The sequence below is a fragment of the Chiloscyllium plagiosum genome, chromosome 29 (assembly GCF_004010195.1).
Source record: "Chiloscyllium plagiosum isolate BGI_BamShark_2017 chromosome 29, ASM401019v2, whole genome shotgun sequence".
NCBI classification, from domain to species: Eukaryota; Metazoa; Chordata; class Chondrichthyes; order Orectolobiformes; family Hemiscylliidae; genus Chiloscyllium; species Chiloscyllium plagiosum.
Genome location: NC_057738.1, coordinates 36,180,134 through 36,206,388, shown reverse-complemented (window position 1 = coordinate 36,206,388; position 26,255 = coordinate 36,180,134). Strand labels below are relative to the sequence as shown.

The following is a 26,255-nucleotide window of genomic DNA, read 5'->3' as shown; positions in this document are numbered from 1 at the left end:
CCCCACTCCGGCCTATCACCCTCACCTTAACCTCCGTTCACCTATCGCATTTCCAACGCCCCTCCCCCAAGTCCCTCCTCCCTACCTTTTATCTTCGCCTGCTGGACACACTTTCCTCATTCCTGAAGAAGGGCTCATGCCCGAAACGTCGATTCTCCTGCTCCTTGGATGCTGCCTGACCTGCTGCGCTTTTCCAACAACATATTTTCAGCTCTGATCTCCAACATCTGCAGTCCTCACTTTCTCCACTGTTTATAACACCTTTCTGAAAATTTGGGAAACTCAAGGTCAGCACATTATAAACTTGGAGACTGCTGTTGTCAGCCCAAAATGTACTTGAGCCTCCCACGAAATGAAACATCTGTGTTTTTCTATTTTCCAACAATTAAGCCTCTCAGGTTTATGGTCAGCACAGATCACAGAAGCCTCTCATTCACCATACACTTAAAGCTACAGTGTCAAATATAGTAAGCTTAAACCATAATAACATCATAAGCTCACAAATCTAACAATTGTCCGATGATTACAGTGCTCCAAATTGAACTTAAATATATATGTATACAAAATCCTAAATAAGGCGTCCGATGATTTTCCTTTTAAGACTTGATGGTTTAACACGAGGCAGGCATTGGAGAGAGTGCAGCTTTGTGGGATTAGTTCCAGGTAGATTGAGAAGCTTCTGTTTATGGGTAAGATTGGAGGAGTTGGGACCCTTCTCCTTGGAAATCTGATAGCATGTTTTGGGGATTTGGTCAGAGGACACAGGCAGAAATGATTCACATTCACAACAGGACTGAAAGTAAGAGGACACAGATTAAAAGTGTCCTGAAAAGGAAATTAATGTGAGGTGAGAAAAATTTATTTTTTTACAAAGAGAATAGTTAGGGGACTGCCTGGAATTGGCGTGGAGGCAAATTCAAGAGGAAATGACATAATTCATTAAATAGAGACAATGTGCAGGAACACAGGGAAACAGCAGGAGATTGACACTAAATTAAATGCTATGTAACAACCCTGTGATTCTGGGAAATTCCCTGGTTTCTTTTGTTCTTCGATTTCCCCTTAAATTTAAATCTTTAGCCCTGTCAGCGAGATAAGTAACATTTTGTCTTTCTGATGCCACATTGACTGACATTTTCATGGGGAGAGTTTATTTTAACTCTTTAATTTCAATGGGTGTAATTTTAGAAAGTCCTTGCCGAGTTTCTGTATTTTCTTTTAAATTGGCGATTTATAACATTAAAGTTATAAAGTTGATATCCACCAGATGGAGCTTCATTAAAACGATTTCTGTAAATACCATTCACTTCCTCCAGCAGATGGCCCTATTAGAATTTGGAAAAGGAAAATTACTACCTGGTGTAAAACAATGTGTCTCCTGCCACCGCACTGACGGAAGAGGATAATGCTTCTAACATCATTGATGTGTGCTTGGAACTGGAAAATAGTGCAATAAGTGCCTGCAATCACATGTATGACTCACCTCCAACAACCAAAACCACCTTCCTTTGACCCGGGTATGACTAATCATCGGAAAGTTTTCCCCAATTTTTATTGACTCTAGTTCTGTTGGAGCTCATTTGTGCCACACTTAGTTAAAAGCTGCCTTGATGTCCAGAGATGTACTGCTGAAGCTGTGCAAAGCTTTGGTCAGATCACTTTTGCAATATTGTGAGCAGTTTCAGTCCTTGCATCTGAGGAAAGTGCGCTGGCATTAGGGGGATTCAAAGGAAATTTATGAGAATGATCCCAGGGATGAAGGACTGATTGAGGATTCTGGGTCTGTGCTCGATAGAGTTTCGAAGGATCAGGGGATCTGATTGAAACTTGCATAATATTGAGAGGTCTGGATAGAGGCAGACATTGAGATGTTCCCATTGGTAGAAGAGACTAGAACTGAGATGAAGAGGAATTTCTTCATCCAGAGGGTTGTGAATCTATGGAACTCATTGCCGCAGAAGACTATGGACAGGCAGCAGGCTGGAAGAACACAACAAGCCAGGCAGCATCAGGAGATGGAGAGTCAACGTTTCAGGTGTAACCCTTGTTCAGGACTGGGAGTGGGTGTGGGGGGAGCTGTAGATAAAGGGGGTGGCGGGGGCGATTTGGAGATAGGTGAAGACAAGTAGAGGTATGACCTGATTGGTCAATGAGAGTAATGGATCTGGTTAGTGGCAGGGAGGAGTGGAAGGGAGGGGCCAGCTGCTGGGAAGGGAATCAAGGGATGGAGAGGGAGGTTATTTGAAATTGGAGAACTCAATGTTGAGTCCTCAGAGCTGTAGGCTGTCCAGGCGGAAAATGAGGTGTTATTCCTCCAATTTGCGGTGTATTTCATTGTGGCAATAGAGGAGGTCAAGGATGGTCATGTCGGAAAGAGAGTGGGAAAGGGAGGTCCGGTCGGCCCCAGTTTGAATGTATTTAAGACCAAGATAGATATGCTCCTAATTAGTAATGGGTCAAGGGCAGGAAAATGGTGTTGAGAAACATATCAACTATGATAGCATGGTGGTACAGACCTGATGGACCAAATGGCGTAATTCTGCTCCTATACCTTATGGTCAACAGTGCCACTTTCCCTTTATGGGAATGGGATTGGGATGTGAACTCAAAACCCTGTGATGCCAAGTGCAAGTGTTACCAACTGAGCCACAGCTGACACTTAGTTGTGCATTCCACTTTTACAAAATTGTAATTTTTCAATTTGTAAGAATGGCATTGACCTGTATCACACAGATCAGGGATGCCTTGATTGCCAGTTTGCACAATTAATCTCAGCCAGGTCAACCCAATACAGCCTAAGCTCAAAATGATTCTCCTTATCCTGTCAGCGATATCACAAGGTCCTGTGTTATTGTAGGACTCAGGCCGTGAGATCATAGTCTTTTCTCTCGAACTTAGGGTCCTGATGTTCCCAGGATTGATGCTATCAGCAAGGATTGAAATTCTTTATAGTCTTGGATGCTGACTCAGGGGAATGTGAGACTGAAAACCCAAAATGGAGGATATGTCCTTGACTCTACTTTAATCTTATTGTCGAAAGACATTCTGTAAAGACAGCGTGAAGAGTGTGGACCACCCTTCCAGTCCCTTCCATAATGGAAGAAGAGTGTATGATGGAGATTATCTATAAGGACAGTGGACATCATGGTTCCATCACTACCTGCTGTGTATTCCAGAAGGATAATGTGAGAGCACTGGCCTTCAGTGAGGGTGCAGGATGGATGAGAAGGGTTAGAACTCTTTATTGATCAGGTTGTTGCCTGGGTTGAAGAGAGACTAGATAGGCTAGGATTATTATTTTCAGAGCAGAGAAGGCTGAGGGGGAAATCTGATGGAGGCAAAGTTCTGAGGGGCATAACTTTGCAAGTAAAAGTTTCAATTCCCTTATAAATTCCTTCTTTACTTGTTTGAAAGAGGCAGCTGGAGAGAAACATTTCCCTTTAATACAACGGTTTACTGCTACTGGCCATAATGAGGTAAGGAACAGAAGGTTTAGAGAGGATTTGAAGAAAACCTTTTTCATCCAGAGAATTGGGTATATCTGGAACTCACTGGAAAGATGGCAAAGGTGGGAACCCACAAGACATTTACGAACCATTTAAATGAGCATTTAAATATAAGGTTCCAGGCCAATTGTTGGAAAATGGAATTAGAACAGATGGATGTTTGATGTTTGGCATAGACGCAATGGGCCGAATGGCCTCTTTCTGTGCTGTAAAAACTCTAAGACTCTCGCTATAGATAATCAATTATAAACCATTGACATATAACTTTATTAGTAAAATTTCTAACTCAATTATAAATTCCTTCTTCTTTAGTTTGAAAGAGGCATAGGGTTCCTACTTATCGATTATAAGTCACAACTGGAAAGAGGAAATAAACTGACTATTCCAAACAAGTTTCAGTTCAGATGGAAATCAAGTGGATTCCAGATCTTTGGAAAGTGATCACAACTGAGCTTCTCATGGTTTACAAGGTGGTCAAAGTACTGAAGTTTGGAAACTTTATCAGGTTCTTAAACACTTTAACCAAGAGAGGATGCTAAGATATAGTATTGAGCGGCAACTCGTCATCTTATGGGATGGAAGCTGATGACTAATAGGGATTTTGCCATATTAAACATCAGTCTTCCAAATTATAGCATTTGCCTCACAGAGTTTAAAGTGGCAAGTTAAATTGAACATTTTGTTTTCATTGTAAAAGATAAAAACGCTTTATTGAAGGTTCAGACAATCTGTTGTCTTTAATAATACCTCTCTTTATCTTCCAAGACCTTCTTCCAAAAAGATCATTCTAATTTAGAAGAATGGTAAGCTTAAGTATTAAATATTAACTTTAGCTAGTACTATTGGACAAATGTGATCAATCAGGGTAAACAAATCTAATATACTAAAATATACTAATCATCTTGAGGTTGTTCAGCTGGAAGACATTTGCAAAATGGTAAATGCCAAATAAATAGTTAGCACGTATTTGTATAAATTAATTTATTTCAACTTTTCATTTTGTTATCTTAAAGGCCACCAAGATACACAGAGAGGGAGTGGGAGAGAGAGAAAGAGAGAGAGAGAAAGAGAGCAAGAGCGAAAGAAAAAAAAGTGCTCTTCTATTAACTTAGTATGTGCCAGAGGTATTTAATCATATTAACTTTTATCTGTATAAAGTTCATGTTGCTGATTGAATGACTAGAAACATTAATTTCATTTTGTTTGTTCCTTTTTGACTTGAACAAATGTAACAGAAATGAAACATGTCACATTAATTTATATCTGTGTAAATTAATGCTTTAGTTAAGCAGCCTAAGAAATTCCTTTGTTTTCTGTTGGAGTATTTAGATAAATCTGGAACAATTGGTCTTACAGTGCTAAACTCTCAAACACATGATTATGTTAAAATACAATTCTTTTGTCTCAATCGCTGGGACTGCTCTCCAACCTTGAAGACACTGCGGCCCAAATTTATAATTGAATTGGTTGTGAGATTAAGGTCTTTTTTTCCCCACAGTGAAGGGCCCAGTCAATGACAAAACTACCATTTCCAAGACAGCAATCAAGAATGATAAACAACTTCCTCTCCCCACATCTGATGAACTGAAGGCAGTTATAGTCCCTCAACTACTGCTTGGACAAAGTGCACGCTATCTCGCAGGAAAATGGAAATTACATTTGGGAGATTGCACAGTTAAGAATGAAGACACTGAAATAAGTAATGTGATTTGGCTTGAGAGTAAGAGATGGAGGGTAATGACGAGAGATTGTTTTTTGGACTAGAGGTCTATGACCAGTGGTGTTCCACAGGGGTCAGTGCTGAGTCCGCTTTTGTTTGTAATTGATTTGGATGGTGATTTAGGAGGCATGATTAGTAAGTTTGCAGATGTACATCAAAATTGATGGTATAGTGAACAGTGAAAAAGATTATAAAGAGACATTGATCAACTTTCTACAAGATACTCCAAACCTGTTGAGTTTCTCTAGCGTCCCATTTGTTATCTTACATTTTGGGTTAATAAGCTGAGGAGTGGCAGATGTAGTTTAATTTGGATAAATACAAGGTATTGCACTTCGGTAAGACAAACAAGGGCAGAAATTATACAATTCATGGTAGGGTCCTGGGTAGTGTTGTAGAACAGAGACCTAGAGGTTCAGGTACATAATTCATTGAAATTTGCGTCACAGACACACAGGGTGGTTAAGAAAGTGTTTAGCATGTTTGCCTTCATTGTTCAGACCTGTGAGTAGAGGAGTTGGAATGTCAAGTTTAAGATTATGCAAGACGTTGGTGAAGATTTTCTGGAGTATGGTGTGCAGTTCTGGTCGCGCTCATATAGGAAGGAAATTATTAAATTGGAGAGTATTCAGAAAAGATTTATCAGGGAATGGTTGACATTGACTAGTTGGACCGAAGTGTTTGTTTCCGTGCTCTATGAATCTATGATGCTGTGATTTCATGGTGGAGGACAGAGGGGATGTTGAAGATTTTAGCGCAGAGTGAATAATTTGTTGGGAATGGAGCGCTCGAGTTGGTTAGGCCTGGACTTTTTTCATGGGAACATAGGAGGTTGAGGTGTAACGTTAGAGAGGTTTACAAAATCATGAGGGGGTACAGATAAGGTGAATAGTAAACATCTTTTCCCTGGGGTGGGGGAGTTCAAAACTAGGGGCCATATTTTTAAGGTAAGAGGAGAAAATTTTACAAAGTCCATGAGGGGCAACTTCTTTACACAGAGAGTGGTTAATGAACTGCCAGAGGAAATGGTGGTTGTGGGTAAGGTTACAACATTTAAAAGGCATTTAAATAAGTACATGAAATAGAAAAGTTTGGAGGGATATGGTTCAAATGTAGGTAAGTGGGACTAGTTTAATTAGGGAACATGGTTGACATGGAATAGTTGGACCCAAGTGTTTCCGTGCTCTATGAAGCTATGATTTCATGGTGGAAGACAGAGGAGATGTTCAGGTTTTTAACACACAGTGAATAATTATCACCTTGGGTTTTAATAACTGATAGATTGTAAGGACCATTTTTAGTTATTAAGAAATTCCATATTATCAGGACATTGAACAGTTTTCAGCTCCAAGGAATGAACAAATAAGGAAACAGTGCAATCAACAAGAGGAAGGCGGCATGGTGCATGGTGAATTACATTTACATAGTGTCATCATGAGACCCTGAATGCTTCACAACCAATGATACACTTTTGGAACTGTAGTCACTGTTGGAACGTAGGAAACGTGACAGCCAAATGTTACATAGCAAGATCCCATAAGCAGAAAAGTGGGGTGGTTCTCAAGAGTGTACAGGAATGGAGAGATGGGGATTCCATGTGAATATGTCTTTGAAAGAGAGAGGAAGTCTTTCACAAAACATAGGAGATGTTGGTCTTCTTAAAGAGGTACATTGAGTGCAAAAGCATGAAAATTATGTTGAACCTTTATCAGCTTTGGATGAGTCAAAGTTGTATAGAATAGGTGGATTGGCATGCTAAATTGCCAAGTGTCCAGGGTTGTGCAAGCCAGGTGGATTAGCCATATTAATGTGGGATTATTCAGATAGGGCGAGATTCTCTTTGGAGGGTTGGTGCAGACTCAATGAATGTTAACTCTTTGGGGCGGCACAGTGGTTAGCACTGCTGCCTCACAGCGCCTGAGACCCGGGTTCAATTCCCGCCTCAGGGGACTAACTGTGTGGAGTTTGCATGTTCTCCCCGTGTCTGCGTGGGTTTCCTCCGGGTGCTCCGGTTTCCTCCCACAGTCCAAAAGATGTGCAGGGTCAGGTGAATTGGCTATGCTAAATTGCCCGTAGTGTTAGGTAAGGGGTAAATGTAGGGGTATGGGTGGGCTTCGCTTCGGCGGGTCGGTGTGGACTTGTTGGGCCGAAGGGCCTGTTTCCACACTGTAATGTAATGTAATCTAATCTAATCAATTGGCCAAACAGCCTCCATTTGCAATGTATGGATTCCATGAATCTCTATGAAGTTCTGCTTAGCCCCAACTAAAGCATTGCTTTCATTCCACACTGTAATGTAATCTAATCTAATCTAATCAATTGGCCAAACAGCCTCCATTTGCAATGTATGGATTCCATGAATCTCTCTGAAGTTCTGCTTAGCCCCAACTAAAGCATTGCTTTCATCTTTTGTGCCACTCTATAAAGGTACTGAGTCCTAACCCTACGAATCATACATGCTGTGTACTAGATGAATTGAAACATGTTGCAGGATAGCCAGTGACCAATAGCTTCAAGAAGTGTGGAAAATCACAGATCAGGCAGCATCCGAGGAACAGGAGGCTCAATGTTTTGGGCATGCCGTGCAAAAGCTAGCGCTGTGTTATTTTTTGGGGTGGAAATGTGCAGTTCCAGCAGTCAATGCCATGCATAGGACTCAAACTCTGCATAGCGGCACCAGAACTAACATCCTTAGTTTAATACGTGGGTCATAATGTTTAAATTGATCTAGAGCAGAGATAGGATTACTATAGCATTGTAAATTTAGATAAGAAAATAGAAAAAAGTCATACTCTTCATACAAAGCTTTCACCAGCTCTTTTGACAAGTGCACACATGTCAGGGATTACTAGTGAAACAGGAATTGGCTGAAATTATTTGTGTACAATGAATGTCAATTTACCTACTTATGCAAAAGCCCTTGGCCTGAATACAACATCTTATATGTTATCATTGCTTGATTTTTGAGGGATCATTTCTGAAGGATTGCAAAAATTGACCCATTTGAGGTACTGAGATGATAGCTGGACTTATCCAAAAAAAGGCCACGGAAGGGACATGAAAGACACTTTAAACTGGCAAGTCACAGGAGTTAAGTTAACCACGTCAACTTATTTACAGGAAGTCACACATTTGATTTTGCTGCTGTCAATTCAGTTGAAGATCCCAAGAGGGTTGAAAAACAGGAGCCCTCCACTCGATATCCTGAATGAACTGCATGTCTAATGACTCATGTACATTCTATGTCAGACTGACAGCCACCTGCAGCATTTAGTATCTTAGCCATTTACGCTCCAAGAATAAACTATTTTGGCCAGTGAAGTTAACTTCTGCAGATAAAGCTTATTTTAAAAAAAAAGTGTCTGTGTGTTTGGATTATTTAAAAGGTTAAAAGTATAAGTTCATGTTTCAAACTGTTTGCTTGGCATATTTATAAGATTGTTATAATAAATTAATCATTTTATTTAAATAAATCTTTTTAGATCTTTTCATTTTGAACCTAATATAGATGAAGTATACAATTTACCATAGCAGTCACCAGGTAAAACCATTAAATAGATGTCAATTAGCAGACTAGTTGGAACTAGAGAGTGTGATGTAGGCAGACAGACTGTGCAATCCTACAACCTCTACCCACAATATAAAATGCAATTATATAGACAGATATTCTCAAAGGTATTAAAGAATCCAAGAATTTACTTAACTGGGAATTGGACAGCTTGCTGCATGATGGGTACATTAGTCACCATTACAGGAATAATTAGCTGGTTCTGTAACAGAGGTTACAAGTTGTAAATTAATCTCAAAAAGGTTTCAAGGCTACATCATTTGTCATACATTGAAGATTACAACTTGTATTTGTACAGCTCCATTAACACAATAAGATGTCCCAAGGGGGCTTCACAGCAGGGTTATAAAACTAGATTTCATACAAAACATGTAAACGGGCAGATGGCCAACAGCTTGGTCAGACAATTCAAATGAGAATTTTGAAAATGCAAGGAGGAATGGAAGGGGTGGTGTAAAGAAAAAACTGCAGAACTAAAGGCCTCTCCGGCTGTAACCAGAGTCAGTCATGGTGATCGGGACTTAGATGTTTGAAAGGGTAGTATTGGAGGAGCAGATATCTCTGGACTGTAGGAAGTTAAAGATAGCATGAGCAGATACATAAATAGATAGGGGAAAAGGATATGAAACAAATATTAGTTTTAAAATTGAGACACTGGTTCCCAAGTAGCAATAGTTTATTGAACAAAAGGGGTGATGGGCCAATGCTCCTTTGTTTTGGAGACTTGAACCTGAACGACCAATGATTTTGCAAAATCTTCCAGATGTCAGCAAGACAGGCAAACTAACAGCAGCATTCTTTCCCAAGATTATTTACCTATCAGAGATCCAACTGCTTGAAACCAATTATCTGGACAGGAATATGCTGCCTGACTCCCAAATCCTGAAGCAACTGCAGATTCCCAGATCAGCAACACAACTTCTAAGAATTCAAGAACACTCCAAATATCAGTAGACTCTGGCTTGAGACTGGGCAAAATAGAAAGGCTCACTTGGAAAGACATCAAGCATGTTAAAACTTCATCAGGAAAATGCAGAGTTAAAATTGGAGAGCGTGAAAGCCTCCAAGAAACCTACCGGCCCATCTATCACCGCATATTAACCCAGATTGGAAGCAACTCAATCTCAATTGAGGGACTGCTTAAGACAGGTGAATGGAGCTTGGCACAAGTCAGGCCATGGACAAAATTCTGAAATAATTTAGAGGCTAGAAGGTCAATCACACCTAGAGGTAACAAAATAATGTATGAGAGCTTCAGCATGAGCTATGAAATGGAGGAGGAAACAGTTGGTCACAGCTACACTGCTGCTAAGAGTATATGCTCCTCCTTAGATCAGATGTAAGTTTGATCTATTCTCAAGAATCAAAGGCAAGGGAAGAAACTTCATGACATACAAAAACAATGCCTTTAATTAAAAGATGTCTGCTCCTTCACACAATGAAAACTTGAGATTGGCAGCAAGTTTTGGATCAGCTTCATATTTGATATTTCTTGAGGAGTTTGGAAAATGTGGCAAAATGGACTTACATTGTGTGTTGTGGAAATACCTAGTTTCTCTAAAAGTCACTGTGGTTACTAAATTACTTTTAAACAATACTTCCTAGAAATATCATGACTATTACCAGCTTGTTTTGTTATGAAGTTGAGATTTGAGCAAACTAGTAGCAACACAAACATGCAAGTTGAATACAAAGACTTAACACTGAAATTGAGTTAATTAGGAAATTTTCTTTCCAGGGAAGGCAGAACACAAGTTGATGGAAAGATGGGTTAAAGTGGATATCAGATGGTTTAATCTGCAAATTTTCCCCATCAAAGACCATTTGAGATGAGAGTATCTTTGAATTTATGTTAGTGTCAAAATAGGGTCTTTGCCAAACCTATTTTCAAATTCCCCTTGGTTAATATGCTCAAAAGTAAAATATTATGGATAATGGAAACCTAAACTGAAAAACTAGGTTGCTGCCAAGTGACTCAGGCAGCATCTGACAGTTAACAAAATCTGATATGACTATTCTTCAATACTGCCATGAAGTATCAACTTTCTACAAGATACTCCAAACCTGTTGAGTTTCTCTAGCATCCCATTTGTTATCTTACATTTTGCTATAAACAAGAATTACAAATTAAAATCTGCAAGTAGAAAATAACCACATATTTGAAATAATCAGTTACTATTCTGAAATTTAATGTTGAAAGTTTTAATTATTAGGTTCTAACATAAAACAAGCCACAATTGATAATGACTGTGCAGTGCTAAACCAACCTAATCATTTAATGAACTTCAGAAAGGAAAACTGGAATAAAACAGGCCACTAGTCTGAAATAGGGGTGACAGTGGCCACATTAAGTGTAACTATGGAGAATATTGAATACGTTTTTAAAACATTATGGGCCCTAAAGGTTAAGTGAGGGTAAGGTAGCAAAATAGCATGCAGCCCACTGATTATTCAATCCAGAACAGGTTATACTTCAGAATACATAGCTGGTTTATTGTTAATTGCCTTATACAACATACATGGTTTTAATACAACAAAAAAAACTTCAAAATCAGGAAAATTTAAGTAGAACAATTAGCACTAAAACATTTCCATTTGAAATGTGCTAAATATACATATGTCTGTCATTTTATTACCATCTTATAGCAGTTTTCTTATGAGTTACTAGCCTAAATAGCACACTTCTTCTGTAGTCATGCATATCGGAGTTAAATTCTGAAGATCCAATCACATGGGAAGTCCATTCACTGCAGTTATTCATTCCTGCATAATGAGTGTGTATATAAGCTAACAAATATAAAAAGAACCAGCCACACAACAGGAAACTTCAGGAACTGTTAAACACATCCTCTAGAAGCCGTGGACTTTTAACTGCTCCTCCTTCACAATGTCAACCTGTGGTGAAATAAAATGGAAAACAAAAATCAGATTACATGCAGCCAGGCCTAAATGATCCTACAACAAAATTGAGATATGCACACCAAGTGAAAAGCTAGTTTTGGTAAGCTGCTAATGTTAAAACAAGAATTCAATACAATTCAAGTGTTCCAAATTCTACTTCAATTTGGAGCTTTATCCAAAACATTTGACAAATATGGCTATAATGATGCAACCTTTGAGCAAATAGGAAGAGCCAACGGCACATCACAAGTCAGCTGTTGCTAATCCCAAGAATTAACTAACAGCTGGGATACAAGAAAATGAAGTTTTAAAAAGGCGTCCAAGAATCTCACTGAAGACATAAAAGACATGTTTTGTCACCAGAGCATTGGGCCACTGCCAATGGAGTATGCAACATATATAGTAGGGATAAAACTTCAGGAGACAACCGAGGCAATGCATTTTCTCACATCGATACCATAGCAACCTAGTTGATTCTCGATGCCAGACTTCTAGATAATTTCCCACCTATGGAAACATTTCAACTGCACATGTCCCATCCAACCTATTCACTAAACTGAATCAGACCGAGCAGTGAGGTGAATGGACTCCAAATAGGAATGTTTTCAAATAACAAAACAGCTTTCACCAAATTCCTGAAAGTAAGTATGACTTGTCAGTGAAAATTCAGTTACTGAATAACAAAAAGTTGAACTCCAAGTTTTGGACTCAGGAACAGAATAACTACCAATGGAATTGCAATAACAGGAGCAACCGCTCACCTAAAGTAGACAAAACAGTTGTATGTTGCTCTCTACACATTCAGAAAAGATTGCTAAACAGGCTCACCAAGACTCAAGCATGACATAATACATATGATGTAGAGGCAAAAATCTCAAAACATTCACCTCAAAATTAAAAGTCAGTGACAGAACAGGCAACCAAATATTTTGGGTATAATGCCAAACCTTTTCTATGGCAATGAATTCAACAACTTTTTCCTTACCTCCAGAAGAAATTGGCAGATGTTCTTCCGCTGGTCACCTTGAAGTTGGATTACTTCACCGTACTCAGGGTGTTCTATCACAGTACCATTGCAGGCAAATTTCTGTGAAGTAAACAAAAAGGTGGATCAGGATATTTCCTGTTGGTAAATTTGACTGAACAGGGTTCCACCTACATCCTGAAGTGATCAAGTAGCAAAATATTTAATACCTCAATATAAACAATTACATTTCCCCCCAACCCAGACATTGGGCACCAAAACAGACAGACATATCTTTGGTTAAAACTGCCATGAATTAAAATTTTGCCTTGACAGTCCAAATTAAAAAAGGCTGAAGAGACAGGCACGGGTTACCACTCATGCCACAGTACAGTTTCAAAATGTCTTGACATTAAGTTTGAAAACTGAAATCCAATGGCACCATGTTAAATGGCTAATTTCTTTACAACAGCATAAAATGCCCCAGATAAAAAAAACAAGCACTTTGCACTCATTTCTTCCCAAGATAAACTGAGACAGAAAAGTCTATTAAAAGACAGTAACATACAGGAGTTGAACAGGACCACATTACTTCTGTTATACAAAAAAAAAGGACTATCAGCCAGATTACCACTATGGCACTTCCTTCATACAGGTCAGTAAGATGCACCTTTTCCCAAAAAGAGGTACAAAATGGATGCAGTCAGCACAATTTAGAAATGTGAACAAAGACAACTTTAATGAGTTCCATTTCTTGGCTGTTCTAACTTGAAAATTCCAGAAATTAGTATTCTCAAATATCCCAAGAACAATTCTCAGCATGGCTCGAAGTGCTCAAAGCTGTTTCAGGACAAGCAAATACTCAATAGTTAAAAGTACAGACCTAAAGCCTTCAAGCCAAAATTGTCCTGAAAATACATACATTAAATTCATGATTAAACCAAGGACTTCCATGGTTCACAGACAGTTTTCTATATCATCAAAATACAAAAGGGGATGAAACATTTAGAGACCTTTTTAAATGCTTTCACAAGCTTCTTTTTATCATAATCATCTGCGATGCCTTGGACGGTGGTCAGTGTCTTCCTGCCGTTACGTTGTTGAATTCTTATATGGATGTACTCTTCAGTCCCTGCCGGGAGGCGGTCGTCACCCTTAGTTGCATCAGCAAAGGGGTCTGCAACAAGTTCAGAGAATTAGCAACATTTCAAGCTTAAAAATCGAACACTGATATTAAAATAGTAACAGTCCCTCAATTCAAATATTTTGTAATTATCAGAATACATTCAGAATGACTATAAAACAGACCATGGTCATTTGGTCCATTATGTCATTGATGGCTATACAGGAACAATTCAATTAGTCCCACTATCCAACATTTTTCAGTCCTGTAAATCCCACTTCGGGAGACTGAAACTCTGGACTGTATAAAATGGTGGCTAAGGGGAGAAGAGAGAGAAGGTGGGGTGGGCAAAAGGGGGGAGAGAGAGGTGGGGTGGGCGAGAGGGGGGAAGAAAGAGACAGAGATGGGGTAAAGGGGGAGAGCAGTAATTTGCTGGTCAGGGAGGGCCGTGCCCAGTGAAGGGCAGGCGGTCGGACGGGGAGCAGCATGACGAGGCAGGAAGCGGGCCGCCCCAGCTCGGAGAATCCGCTGGGAGGGGACCGCCCCACCGCCCAGGGAAGAAACAGAGAGAGAGAGACAGAGAGAGCGAGGGAGAAAATGGAGCGGGAGGAAGGGGGCCGGGTGTAAAATGGCGGCGGGGGCCATCCATCAACCCAAGCCCGCGGTCTCGGAAAAGACGCTGGAAACATCCGCCAATGGAGGCCCGGGGAGTGGGGAAACGCGGGGGGAGAGAGAGAGAGAGAGCGCGAGCGAGATTCGATAATTCCGCTCGAAACCCACCGCCCGTCCTCCCTTCGGGTGTCCCGCACGGATTAAATGCGGTCACTCCCGAGGCGGGAGGAGGAGGAGAGGAGCGAGGAGGAGGAGAGGAGCGAGGCCGCAGGAGACCCCAACCTCCCCTCGGATTGCCCTTCACCAGGCGCCCCCCCCCCGCCCGGCTCCTGCAATCAGCGCCATCTCCTCCTTTCCCCCTGAACCACCGCCGCCGCCATTTTACAGCCGCCGCCGCCGCCTCACAAAGCGCGCGGAAAAGGAGGAAAATCATGTACACACGGCTTTAGTTTAATAAAATCCCTACCTTCGGATTTAAAAAGTGACGGTTTTCCACATGGATTGAGGGGGGGAAATGGGGAAATAAAAGGTTCAAATCAGAATCCGATCGAATTACGTTGGGCGGGAAGGGGAAAGCAAAACGACAAAAACAAAACTCACCAAAAGATTGGAGGTTCTGGATAGTGGACATGCGATATTAGTAGAAAGACTTGTCGGGAACGAAAAGCTGATCGCTTCGAGGAGGCGAGTTGGGGCTGCTGTTTGTTGTTGTGTGGGGAGCGGTGGCTGCAGTCGGCTTTCTTTCTTCTCTCTGTCGACAGTGAGCGGCTTCGAATTGCTCCGTCCCTCACAAAATGGCCGCCGCTACCCCCCGTGGGCGGGGAAGAGGGTGGAGCCGGCCCGGCGCCAACGCGGCATGCCGGGAACTGTAGTCCACAGTCTGGTCACGTCGAGAACGGTGGTCCCCAGCCTGGGCATGCCGGGAGCTGTAGTCCCCAGCGGGAGCAGCAGTCCGACAGAGGCAGGTGAGAGAAGAAAGACTTAAAGGGGACCTGATAGACAACCATGTTACTCAGTGGGTGGCTTGCAAGTGGAATGAACTGCCAGAGGAAATGGTAGACGTAGGTACAGTTAGAACATTTCAAAGACATTTGGACAAATTCACAAATAGGAAAGACTAAGAGGGATTTGAGTCTAATGGGTCTAGTTTAGATTGGGAAACTCGGTCAGTATGGACAAGTTAGGCTAAAGGGTCTGTTTCTACGCTGTATGACTCAATTAGGTACTGACCTGCTGGAGAAACTCAGACACAAAAAAAAACTGCAGATGCTCGAATCCAAAGTAGACCAACGGGAAACTGGAAGAACACAGCAACTCATTTTCCAATCTCTCCCTTGTCAAAACCATAATAAATATCAGAGAAAAAGTAGGAGGCCATTTAGACCCATCAAGTCTGCTCCACCATTTATTTGAGATCATGTTCAATCTGATCATCCTCAATTTCTTTCCCCCCCTTAACCTTGACTGCCTTACTGAGGAACTCACTACCCTTACAAACTTCTCCTGCAGAGATGTTCTGGAGCTGAGGTGACTAACCTCCAACAACCACAACTATTTTGCTATGTGCCAGGTATGACTCCAACCAGGAGTCATCCCCTGATTTCCATTGATTTCAGTTTTGTTAGGGTTCCTTGATAGCACATCTGGTCCAAAGCAGCCTTGATGTCAAGGGCTGTCACTCTCACATCCCCTCTGGAATTCCGCTCTTTTGTCCATGTTTGAACCAAGGCTGTAATGAGGTCAGGAGCTGAGTGGCGCTGGTGGAACACAAATTGGGGTCACTGAGCAGGTTATTGCTGAGCAGGCACTACTTGATAGCACTGTTGATGACACCTTCTATCACTTTACTGATGATGGAAAGCAAATAATGGGGCAATAATTGGCTGGGTTAGATTTGTCCTGCTCTATATGTACAGGACATACCTGGGCAATTTTCCACATTATTAGGTAGATGCCAGTGTTGTAGCTGTACTGGAACAGCTTGGCTAGGGGAGTGGCAAGTTCTGGAGCACAAGTCTTCAGTATTATTGCCAGAATGTTATCAGGCCCTTCAGCCTTTGGAGTATCATCCAACCATTTCTTGATATCACATGGAGAGAATCAAGTTGCCTGAGGACTGGTATCTGTGATGCTGGGCCTCTTTGAAAGCGGTCGAGATAGATCATCCAGTCTGCACTTCTGGCTGAAGATTGCTACAGATGCTTCAGCGTTATTGTTATACTGATGTGCTGGGCTCGCCCGTTATGGGGTTGTGTTTATTTGTTGAAGCCTCCACTTCCAGTGAGTTGTTCAATTGTCCACCATCATTCACAAATGGAATTAGCAGTACTGCAGAGCTTATCCATTGGCTATGGGATTACTTAGCTCTGCCTGTCACTTGCTGCTTGTGCTGTTTGGCATGCAGCTCGTCCTGCTTTGTAGCTTGACCAGGTTGACACCACATTTTCAGGTATGCCTAGTGCTGCTCCTGTTATGCTCTCCTGCATTCTCCACTGAACCAGAGTTGATCCCCTGGCTTGATGGTAATAATTGAGTGGGTGATATGCTAGGCCATGAGATTTGCAGATTGTGTTGGAGTATGAATCTGTTGCTGTTGATGGCCCACAGAGTGTCATGGATGCCCAGTCTCAGGAAGAATCAAATTGTAACATGTACTTCTCTTTCACAAAGTGGGTTGAAAGTGAATTCCCTTTTCCTTACACAGAGATGTGTCTGGGTTCAGTTTCTAGCGTTTGATAGCTTCTTTTGAAGCAGATATTTGTTTGTTTTGATATTTTCCTGAGTGAACTTCTATCCTCTGCTCCACCCTCCCCAAAACACACACAAATACAATACCCAAGTCCAATGGAGCACTGAGGTGGAAACCTGAGCACTGGCGCTGGGCATATTATGGAAATTCTTGTCTTATTGATGATAGCTCCATTTCATCAAATCCTAGAATGTAATTGCCTGCCAATGAGTAGAAACTGCAGACAAATGGATGGGGGGAGTGATTGGGATAGAATAAGGGAGGGAGGTTTTGTCTCAGCCACTTCCAATAGGGAAAGCAAAGACATAGTCTCTGTTCAGATGGGTGTCAATAAAAGACTATCTGGGGGGATTGCTGCTGATCTCAGTTGAATGATGCAACTTATCTTCATTTCCATTATTATGGTGGCAGTATCAGAATGTTTCATGATGAAGTAGTAGGGTTTTGCCTTTGTATCTTTCAGGAATAACTTCATCTTCATTGCACTGCAGACAGCCAGTAGATTCATCACAGGTACTGACTTGGACACAGACATATCTCAGCTCTGAGTCTGAAATGAGAAATCAAGAGCCTGGAGCTGAACACTTAACCATGATGAATATTCCTGGTACAATTAGAACATAGAACATCGAACAATACAGCGCAGAACAGGCTCTTTGGCCCTCGATGTTGCGCCAACCTGTGACTATTCTCAGCTCGTCCTCCGACATTATCTCAAAATCATCCATGCGCTTATCTAAGGATTGTTTAAATTTCCCTCATGCGGCTGAGTTGACTACATTAGCAGGTAGGGCATTCCACGCCCTTACCACTCTATGTGTAAAGAACCTGTCTCTGACATCTGTCTTAAATCTATCACCCCTCAATTTGTAGTTATGCCCCCTTGTACACGCTGAAGTCATCATCCTAGGAAAAAGACTTTCACTGTCTACCCTATCTAATCCTCTGATTCGATACTAGTAAAGCATTTTCATGCATGCATTTAGCATTAAAGGATAGAGTTCAGGTTGAGAAAATATTGACCTATACTTAGCTACCAATATTGGTCCTGTACCAAGCAGCTCAGCTTTCACCATGTTGCCCCTTTCCCTGCTCTTAATTGGCACAAATGATCACACAAGCCAGATGTTATGCTGCTTATTTTCCTTTGGTAATGGTGCAACTCTTAAACATTAAGGCAGCTGCTAATCTCTCTCTGGCTTCTCCATCTGTGCTGCATCAGCTGATTGGAACTGTTACTTTGGATATCTGGTTTCATATTGTTGCTGTTTTAGTGCAGATCCCAGGAGGCCTGACTTGCATCAACAGCACTTATAGGTTGCTGAATCCAGTTTGTTTATCCTGGAAGGGGATTCTTAGGTGCACGCATTACCAGCATAAACACTGTACTGTGACCAGACTCTGAATTTATATAGCCCAGAGTTCTAATTTGCAACGTTGTCATCAAAGTAACTAACATTCCTCAGACAGTTTTGCTAGGAGGACATCATTTGCACAGTAGGTAATTTTCCACTGAACTGACCTTGAGCTTGGCTTCAGATCAAGAACAAAACAGCAAGTTTCAGATTAATTAACAATGTTTGGATGGAGTATTATTAGTGGGTGTGAAATGTCATTAACTTAATGAATAAAATGGATAGTGAGATTGTTAAATATGTGGAGATTTCATTCTTTTGGACATAGAACATCTTTAAAGGTTTAATTGATGATTTAATTAGATCATGTCTGCTGGATATGATTACAATCAGTGACAGCATTATCACATTTACTGGAAGCTTGAGAATGAATCCTCAGGGGTTAGGGAAGAAGGTTCAAGGTATATTGGCCTAAAGTTGCTGTGACTAGCTAAAGTATTTGAGCAAGACTGGATACAAGAGGGATCCATTTGTGATGGAAATCGGGGAAGCAAAATTTATAATAAGGCAGGGTTTAAAAAGCTGATGGTTCTTATTTACTCTTGGGATATAGGCATCCTGAATTGCTCTTCAGAATCATTATTGCAGTGCAGATGGCGGCTATTCAATTCATCATGCCTAAACAAACTCTATTATCTAGTTCGGCTCTAAAACCTAGTGCCAATTTCCAATCTGCGTTTTCCCAATGTTCGTACACATCATTACTATCCCAAAAATAACAATCCAGTGCCCTCTTGAATGCTGAGAAGGTGGAGATGTGAGCTACCTTCTTGACTGTTGCAATCCTAGTCATCTAGGTATACCCATAGTACTTAGCTGTCATTGTTTGATGCAGTTGAATGACTTGCTGGGCCATTTAGGGCAGTTAATAGTCAACAATGGTGCTGTGGTTTCGGAGTCATGTACAGGCCAGATTGGCTAAGGATGGCAGATTTCCTTCCCAAGAGGTCACCAATGAATACCACATTCCAGATGTCGGACTTTGGCTCAATCTACCAACTTACTTTATTCTATGTGTGAGCCAAGTCCTGCGTGTTCTTTAAATGAAGCAATAGGAGAAGATATTCAGTCTCACACTTTAGGTTTATTTTAGCAGTAAGTGGATAAGGCATGCAGAGCTCTGGGTCTCGACCTTTCTGTCCCTGACAAACTATATAGTGTGTCAGTTCAGAAAAAATACGCACACTTGTCCCTGACCCAGTCTTTTTATATAATAAAAAGCATCATGCAATCACTAAAGTGGGATTATCTTCTGATTGGCTGTTGATCTGACTCCATTCTCCGCCTCCTTGCTTTCCAGGATGTTCGACCCCACGTGACCATGTTTTGCGCGTGAAATGGAGGACCACGTGATTTCGCTGCACGCCTCCGGCGCGTGAAGCAGTGCATCACGTGACCTTGTTTTGGAACGGTGCGAAGCACCACGTGATCTAGCTCTGCGCACGCGCATAATGGAGCATCTCCAAAGGCTTCCAAATATCGAGTCTATTCACAGTGGCAGCCAGCCATATATTTACACAGAATATGTTGAGCACTCTGCATTCCTTAGCAGCTACCCCTCTCCAAAATGCCCCCACCATTGACGAGGATATTCAACACAACATCATGAGTCAATTCAACCTTCTACAACTAACACAGCAATTATTTGACAACCATGACTTCTGCAAGTCACAAGGTTTGAGTTATAAAGTAAAATTGCTTAGTCTGGGACTTCTTTCACTGGAGTATAGGAGGTTGAGAGGTGATCTGATGGAAGTTTATAAAATAATGAGAGGTATAGATTGAGTTAATGATAGTTGTCTTTTTGCCAAGATGGGGAATCCCTACACAGAGGGCACATTTTTAAGGTGAGAGGAGAGAGACTTAAAAAGGACGTTCGAGGCAAATGTTTTACACTGAAGGTCATTCGAGTGTGGAATGAACTTCCTGAAGAGGTGGTGGATATAGGTACAATTACAATGTTTAAAAGACATTTTGATAGATCCTTGAATTGGAAAGGTTTGGAGGAATATGGGCCAGGACCAGGCAGGTGGGACTAGTTTAGTTTGGGAACTGGTTGGACCAAAGGATCAGTTTCTGTGCTGCATGACTCTACGACTCTATAAGTCAAAGGTAGGCCTGGTGTGCAGTGAGAGCTGGATTGGGAATCAATGACACATAAGAGCTCTGGAGAAGTTCCACCAGCAATGCCTCTGCCATGTCTTCCAGATTCAATGGGAGGACTGTGGGACCAAATGCTAGTGCCCACCTTGATGCCAGCAACACAAGTACTCAGGAAAAACCTCTACAAAATCAGCTTTGATGGACTCGACATTGAGTCTAGGTGATGGGAAACCATCTATCCACCCAGGTCCTGTTCTTTCAACTCTCAAATGGCCCGCATTGAAGATGAGGACTAAGAAAACACTTCAAATACACCCTGAAGTTTTTCTTGATGTGCACAGTGTTGGGTTTAATGAGTGGGAAGAGCTTGCAATTGTTCAGAATGGTGACGATGTGGCCTTCAAGCTGCACTACTTACCAAATTCCAACATCTAAATGATGAGGGAGAACAGCGGCAGACAAAAAAAAGACCAAGAAACATCTGAATCCCATTCTGTTATTGGACATCCTGCCATATAATCTGCAGGTTCGGGTTGGGATTGATCAGTCATATGAAGGTCTATGGCAGAAGTTCATGAATATTAATGTCAACAAGTGTCAAGTGAATTAGACAGATTGTTATGATAAACCTACAGGTTTTCCTCTTGTTATTAATTAGGTTATCATTTTATTTAAAGAGGGCATTGAGGCATTCAAAGGGATGATTGTTTGGAAAAAAAAATGCCATGCAGGGTACAGGGAAAAAGCATTAGATAATGTTGCTCATCTCACGAGCTGGTACAGACAGAAAGGGCTGAGTGGCCTCCTTCTGCAGTGTAATGCTCATAAGAAATCATAAAATCAATTAATTTAACTTACATTTCCTGGCTGCTGTGGTAGGTTTTGAATTCATATCACATGAAGCCTTGGGATTATTACTCTAGTGACATTACCAACTCTGTCATTGCTGTTCTGCTGATATCATAATCATACTTGGAGATTATTTTGAAAGTTTGTGACTGCAGTTGGTAGAAGAATAAAGGTGCTGTGTTCAGACTATGAGTCTGATAGAAATTCAATGTGGAATCATCCTTAGCTCTGTTTCTAACAGCTCTGCCACCAAGATGGCCTCCTTTCACTACTTTAACATGGCTCAACTTCAGACCTCCCTCATGTGCTGCTGAAACCCTCATTGATGCCTTTACTACCGACAATACTTAAGCATTCTAATGCTCCTCTGGCTGGCCTCCCATCTTCCAGGTGACAGAAACCTTTGTCCATCTCTAAGTTGATTTGTTGCCAACGTGGCTCCAAATTTCATTCAATGTTCGTCCCATGTTTGTTGACCTTCTGTGACCCCCTAAATGACAATGCCTCAATTTTGAGATCCTCAGCCCTGTTCACAATTCCGTCTCCCTCCTTGTCTATGTAGCCTTCTCTAGCCCTACAACCCTTCAAGATCTCTGTAGCCCTCCAGTTCATGCCTCTTGCACATCCCTGATTTAAATTAGTTCACTATTGACAGCTATCCTTTTACTCCCTGGTTTAAAATTCCTTCAATAAACCTTTTCACTTCCCTATGTCCCTCTCCTCTTTCACAATGCTCCTTAAAACCTGCCTCTGTGATGAAGGTTTTGGTCAGTTTTCCTGAGTCTCCTTTTAAGGCTCAGTGGTAAAAGAACTCAACAAACTCTTTATTGTTATTGCTCTTGCTAAATGCTTTGCGATTGTTCACCAAGTTAAATGTGCCACATAAATGTGGATTATTGCTATCTGAATTTAGAGATAAAGTTCCTGGAACAGAGGACTATTGGAAGGCTTTAAGGAATAAGCTCTAAGACATAAATGGGACGTCGTTCCGTCAAATTTGCTGTTGAATGAGATACTAGAGAATTTGGTCAGTATAAAACTACTATAATACTGCAAATAGAAACTGACAAAAGTTATAGAGGATATTAAAAATTCAATATCATTGTTTGCATTGAAAATTGTTAGTTTCACTTTTAAGCATAATGTACTAATTGAACATTGTATTTTTCAAGTACTTTATGAATCAAGTTTGATTTTACAGATGATTAATTAATAAACTGGTATATAAGTTGCTGGCACTTTTAGCACAACAAATTCAGAGTACAAATTCTATGTTAATGATTAACAACTCTGCAGAAGACAGCATGCTGAGGGATACAGTAGGTTAAACAGTGACCTTCCAATTCTGGAACCAGATTGTTGTCTCTGTTGAACATCTAATGAGCTACATAATATGGGCATATTTTCAAATTAATGGGACATCTCACTGAACCAAGTCAGAATATAATATGAGAAATTGAAACTATTGGCATCGTCGACGACACCATTCTGCTTCGAGCATGCTTTGATACAAATCAATGGTGTTGACGGTCAATAGAATCTGTGTAACAATCAAGCAAAGAGACTACAACATCTAATCCACATTGACACTTTAGTATTGAGGTAGTGCTGCAATGTTGTAGATGTCATCTTTCAGATCAGATGTTTCAAATTCACTCATGGGATGTGGATGTCATTGGCTGCCCCGGCATTTATTGCCCATCCCTAGTTGCCCTTGATAAGGTGGTGGTGAGCTGCCTTCTTAAACAGCTGCAGTCCATTTGGTGTATGTAGACTCACAATGCCATTAGGGAGGGTATACCAGATTTTGACCCAGTGACACTGAAGGAACTGTGATATATTTCCAAGTCAGGATGGTGAGTGGCTCAGCAGGGAACTTGCCATCAAACCTAGGCCTGATCTGCCATCTCCGGCAGGGGTAAAGGATCACAAGACACTTCCGAAGAGTAGGGAGGTATCCTGGTTAATATCTGTCCCACATCCAACATCACTCAAACAGATTACCTTGTGCAGTAAGCTAGTTGACTTTCCTGTTTCCTTACATAACAACAATGGCTACAAAGCTCCTAGAGATTGTGTAGGAACTTTCTAAATGCAATTTTATTTGTATTAATCCTTTAACACACAATTTCATATCACTAAGAGCGTATTATCATATTTTATACCATGCAAACAGATTTTGTACCTTAGCTTTTACATGGCAGTGCGTCGGGGTAGCATCTGACAGTTAGTTAATGTAACAATCCTGTATCACCATTTCGCTGATTGTTGCTCTAACCTTTGTGAGTTTCCTTTAGTTTGAACTTGTTTACAGAAAAAAAAGCCATGTAGCAGGAATAAGTAGTTTTAAATTATGTTTTTATAATTACTGTATCTCATTAGTTTATTTGTTATTGTAGTTTAGTTGTTCCTGGGAGTGGGGTAAGAACGATTACATAATTTGGTTGTTGCCAAACATTACCTTTTATTCAACATTATAAATACTAACTATGAACAAGACAAGACTTCACCGGGGCTTCCAGACAGAACCATCTCTGGTAGTCACATGATCTTACATCACTTCCACCCGATGACGTAGACTATCTTATTTACAAATTCACATTAACCCTTTACACTATTTCAACAGTGAAGAACTTAGCTTTCAAAGTAAGTAAGAGAGGACTCAAGGCACACTCTTCACTGTGTACATCTTCAGAAATTGGAACTCAGCAAATCTTTGGTCAATTTCAGGGGATAACAAAGCAATTTTATCTTGCACCTGGACATTGCAGTGTCAATTATCTGTGCCAACAATGATCTGTGTTTCACGTGGCAAGCAATTGTATTTTCCATTGAATCCTGACCAAGTGTTTTGCTGTATGAGACTCTTTTGCTTTTCCAGTGAAAGCCAAGCTTCGAAGCCCAAAAGCCGCTCAATAGGATTAAAAACCTGTTGGATCCAAGCGAATCAATTTAAAATTAAATCATTCAGATGGGCTGACAGAAATTAAACATCACATTGAAGACAAAATCCAGCGTTAGTTTGATCATTTGTGTCTGACACCTAGATGAACAATGAAGATAATGCACTGTTTAATTGGGCAGTTACTTTGTCCACTTCATCACTGATGGTTTATTCATTTATTTGAAGTATTTATGTGCTAATCTTCACAGTCTGATTATTCTGCTTTCCAACATAATTGTTAGTGGCTCAAAACAAAGGGAGCATCATATATCTTTCAAGGCAAAAATGCCAGAGGAATTTTCCACATTTGACACTAACTGTATAGCTTATTGATTTTCATGAAAGTAAATATGTGGAGTAGATAAAAATAGAACAATGATCACATTGCTGACAATTGTTGTTTTACTATATTTCCAAGCAGAGTAGAGGGAATGGAGACTTTCATATTCATCTTAACACAGATAAGGAGCTATTTTAAGATGATTGGGATACTCTTTAGTAATCAAATCAGTTTAAGGCTATTTCAACATATTGAAAGATAAGAAACAGCCAGAGAAGCATAAATGGAATAGATTTGTAGATTAATTACTTTTATATGAGCACATGGAGAGTAATAATATAATCATGCATGCAGGATGAAGGAATAATATCAGATTGTTAGTTTAGAATACGATTATACAGGATATCTTAGTAGGAACTGCAGATGGAATGCAAATTCTTTATAGCCCACTGCATTGAATTTAATTTTTTCAACTAAGTGCAAATTGCTTCAAGTTTTTTTTGGAGGGATTCTCACCTGAAGGTTCAACCCACCCCTTTAACTACCTACCCAACTTGCTTAACTACCAAACTTGTCTCCTTAACTACCTGCCTCACCCCCTTAACTACCTACTCCACCTCTTTAACTACCTACCCCATCTCCTTAATTACCTAATACACCTCCTTTACGTCTAACCTGCCTCCTTAACTACCCACCTTCCTCCTTAACTACTGCCCTGCCTCCTTAACTATCCACCTTGTCTCCTTAACTACCTTCCTGACCACAATGCTACCCATCAGTTTTGACTCTAACCTCATTTTACCACGCTTCTTTCCTGAAACACCTTGTTCTCAGCAGATATCCAGCAAAAGACCAGAATCCCTTGTACCCTCACCATCTTTAAAAACCTGTTATGCATCTGGACAAGCTTTTTGGTGCATTGTTAACCATGCCCTGTATGAGTCCTGACACCTCCTCCATACATAGCAAACAGAGGAAATTGGCATTTGTGGGCAGGATCCTGGACGACCTACTGGATGAGATGGCATAGATGTGGGAATGCCTTCTTCTCTCAAAATCAGCAGAAGAAGCCACAACACCAGACTCTGCCAGCCTGGTTGGATGTTGCCATTCATGTCAGTACAGTCTCAGCCATCTGAAGGAATGCCCTGCTCCAAGTAAGTAAACATAAGTGCCATCGTCTTCTCTTTGACACCTCACATTCACTCTATGTCTGCGACTGCACCCAGCTTCCTCCAAGGCTCATGCTCTGCCACTCTTACTATTGCCTGCAACATCTTCCCTCACTTGCTCCACTCCAATACTTGGCATTGCTAATCCTGCATGCCCTCTGCACTGCTCACTCACTGGCTCGGGACACCTCACCTGCACCAGCAGTAACAGCTTTGCCACTCACCTTCCTCTCCTGTAATCCTGCCTCTCTGTCAGTCCAGGAGCGAAACAGCCTGCAACTGGGCAGAAAGACTCAAGACTGATGATGAGATGCCTGACATTGAGCTCCTCATGCCTTATGAGGAGAGG

General features: G+C 41.0%; 1 protein-coding gene across 1 annotated transcript; it reads right to left on the bottom strand.

The window, feature by feature from the left end:
• Nucleotides 1–11,263: 11,263 nt before the first annotated feature.
• On the bottom strand, nucleotides 11,264–15,200 carry LOC122564520 (eukaryotic translation initiation factor 1b). The gene is made up of 4 exons (XM_043719527.1): nucleotides 14,995–15,200; nucleotides 13,673–13,836; nucleotides 12,681–12,782; nucleotides 11,264–11,689 (listed from the first exon to the last, which is right to left on the bottom strand). Exons 1-4 carry the CDS (start codon nucleotides 15,023–15,025, stop codon nucleotides 11,645–11,647), a joined length of 342 nt encoding a protein of 113 aa, XP_043575462.1. The 5' UTR covers nucleotides 15,026–15,200; the 3' UTR covers nucleotides 11,264–11,644.
• Nucleotides 15,201–26,255: the final 11,055 nt, after the last annotated feature.